This window comes from Chiloscyllium plagiosum, unplaced genomic scaffold (assembly GCF_004010195.1).
Source record: "Chiloscyllium plagiosum isolate BGI_BamShark_2017 unplaced genomic scaffold, ASM401019v2 scaf_11259, whole genome shotgun sequence".
In the NCBI taxonomy this organism is placed as follows: domain Eukaryota; kingdom Metazoa; phylum Chordata; class Chondrichthyes; order Orectolobiformes; family Hemiscylliidae; genus Chiloscyllium; species Chiloscyllium plagiosum.
This window is the reverse complement of record NW_025214677.1, coordinates 21,423-23,576: the sequence shown is the minus strand read 5'-3', so window position 1 is coordinate 23,576 and position 2,154 is coordinate 21,423. Positions and strand designations below refer to the sequence as shown.

Below are 2,154 nucleotides of genomic sequence, written 5' to 3'. Positions count from 1 at the left end.
ATCCCGACCCAATCTAGTCCCACCTGCCAGCACCCGGCCCATATCCCTCCAAACCCTTCCTATTCATATACCCATACAAATGCCTCTTAAATGTTGCAATTGTACCAGCCTCCACCACTTCCTCTGGCAGCTCATTCCATGCAGGCACCACCCACTGCGTGAAAAAGTTGCCCCTTGGGTCTGTTTTATATCTTTCCCCTCTCACCCTAAACCTATACCCTCTAGTTCTGGACTCCCCTGACCCCAGGGAAAAGACGTTGTCTATTTATCCTATCCATGCCCCTCATAATTTTATAAGCCTCTATCAGGTCACCCCTCAGCTTCGTTAAGGGACGATTTGATGTGGTCAGTGTCGAGGTAGCTTTACTTTCATTTTAAAAGCATAGTGTCCCCATTGAATCCTCCCAGGACCCTGAAAGTTAGACAGAGAGTAAATCTCGCATTACTCTTAAATGGAAAATAGACTGAAAATAAAACTTGTTTGATGCTGTCCCCATCAAACCATAGACAGTAAACCACACTCTATGCTTTAGAGTAAAGCTTCTCGACACTGGGAGCGATCGAATGGGGACAGGGCCCTGGGACAGTATCGAGAGAACCTTATGTTCAGTTCAGCAGAGCAGAGGGAGCTTTCCGCTGACTCGGAGTGTGGGGGCTCGGTCGGTACCTTTTGTGTTGATCCAGGAGATCCTTATCAGTGATGAGGACCTTGAGATCTTTCAGGTCCTGCAGGAACTCTCTGTCCAGGTCAACGTCCATATCATCAACCATACTGTCTGCAAAAGCAACAGGATCTGGTCAGTGAGCTGCAGTGCTGTGAGCAGACCGCTCCTCCCCACCTACCCTGGGGCAGGTCGCTAAATCACAGCAGCTCAGGCAACAGACTGCTGAATTCTCGGGGGGGGGGGGGGGAAGAAACTGCTCGATCCTCGATTCCCTAATCTCTTCCCCAGCTGCACTCCAGCCAATCTGCCACACTGTGTGTCAGAGGTGTGAGATGGTCTTCTTTCGAAACACGTGTTAGTGGGGGAAGAGACACACGTGCAGATTCAGGAATTGTACATCGCAGCGATTGTATCCACACACACAGACTCTCACTGGGGTAACGGGCTCACACACCTCTCTCTCTCTCACACACACACACACAGACTCTCACTGAGGTGTACGGGCTCACACACACACACACAGGGATTATCGCTGCACTGCTGCTCACAGATTTAGAACAGAGAATTGGACAGAGCCTCTCGAAAGGCCATCTCTCACCACCAGCAGGACAAGGGGCTGCAGATACATGGGAACACCGTCCCCCTGCAAGTTCCCCTCCCAGCACCTCACCGCTGGAAGTGTATTGGCCGCTCCTGTGCTGTCGCTGGGTTGGAATCGTGGAGCTCTCCCCCCCCCCCCACCCCCAAGGGCATCGTGGGTCAGGGAGGACGGCAGCGGGTTCATGCTGGCAGCTCACCCCCACCTTCTCAAGTTGGGCAATTAGGGACGGGGCTTCACCAGTGACACCCACATCTGGTGATCGGTGTCTACTCTGGAGAGTCAGTTTGCTGGGTCCATACACGGACAGCGAGCTCAGGTTAAGAGCTTACCCTGTGCCCCCTCCCCCCACACTCACCCACAGCTCCGAGCGTCCAGTTCTGAATGAGCTGCTCAGCACAGCAGGCAAAGTCCTCGAACGTCAGGTACTGCAGTTTCTTCTTGCCGGTCTCAAACCGGTTGTTGGCGAAAAAGACAACGGCAGCGTAATCTCTGGGAGGGGAGGGGTGGGGAGGCAGGGGGATAGGAAGAGACATGGTCATCAGGTGTTGGACCATCCTCACCTCCTCTCTCTCTCTCTCTCGCTGACAATCCCAGTTAGCTCAACCTGGAAGACCACTGCCCTGCACTCGGTCTCCGACTGCCTCGTTCTCTGTCTGTCTCCCCTCCCACCCTCCTCCTCCAGCCCCTCCCTGGCCTCTGGGCTGGTGGAGTATTGGCCAACAGGGGCTGGCCCAGATCACTGAGAGGCAGCAATCCCTCCCTGCGGGGCACAGACCGTTCGGCCCGTCGACAAGTGGTGGTGGTGGGGAGGGTCGTGCGATCGGCCTAAGCAAGAACCCGGGGAAAGCTGCAGATTAGTGAGAGCGCACGCGAGGGCGAGGGCGAGGG

At 54.9% G+C, this 2,154-nt stretch overlaps 1 protein-coding gene across 1 annotated transcript in view; it reads right to left on the bottom strand.

The window, feature by feature from the left end:
• The window catches only part of fibpa (fibroblast growth factor (acidic) intracellular binding protein a), a 14,348-nt gene that overhangs the window by 5,669 nt on the left and 6,525 nt on the right, over window positions 1–2,154 (bottom strand). The window contains exons 5-6 of the mRNA XM_043686527.1: window positions 1,622–1,755; window positions 668–776 (exon numbers count right to left, since the gene is read on the bottom strand). Coding sequence (XP_043542462.1) covers window positions 668–776; window positions 1,622–1,755 — 243 coding nt within the window. The remainder of the gene's footprint in view (window positions 1–667; window positions 777–1,621; window positions 1,756–2,154) is intronic.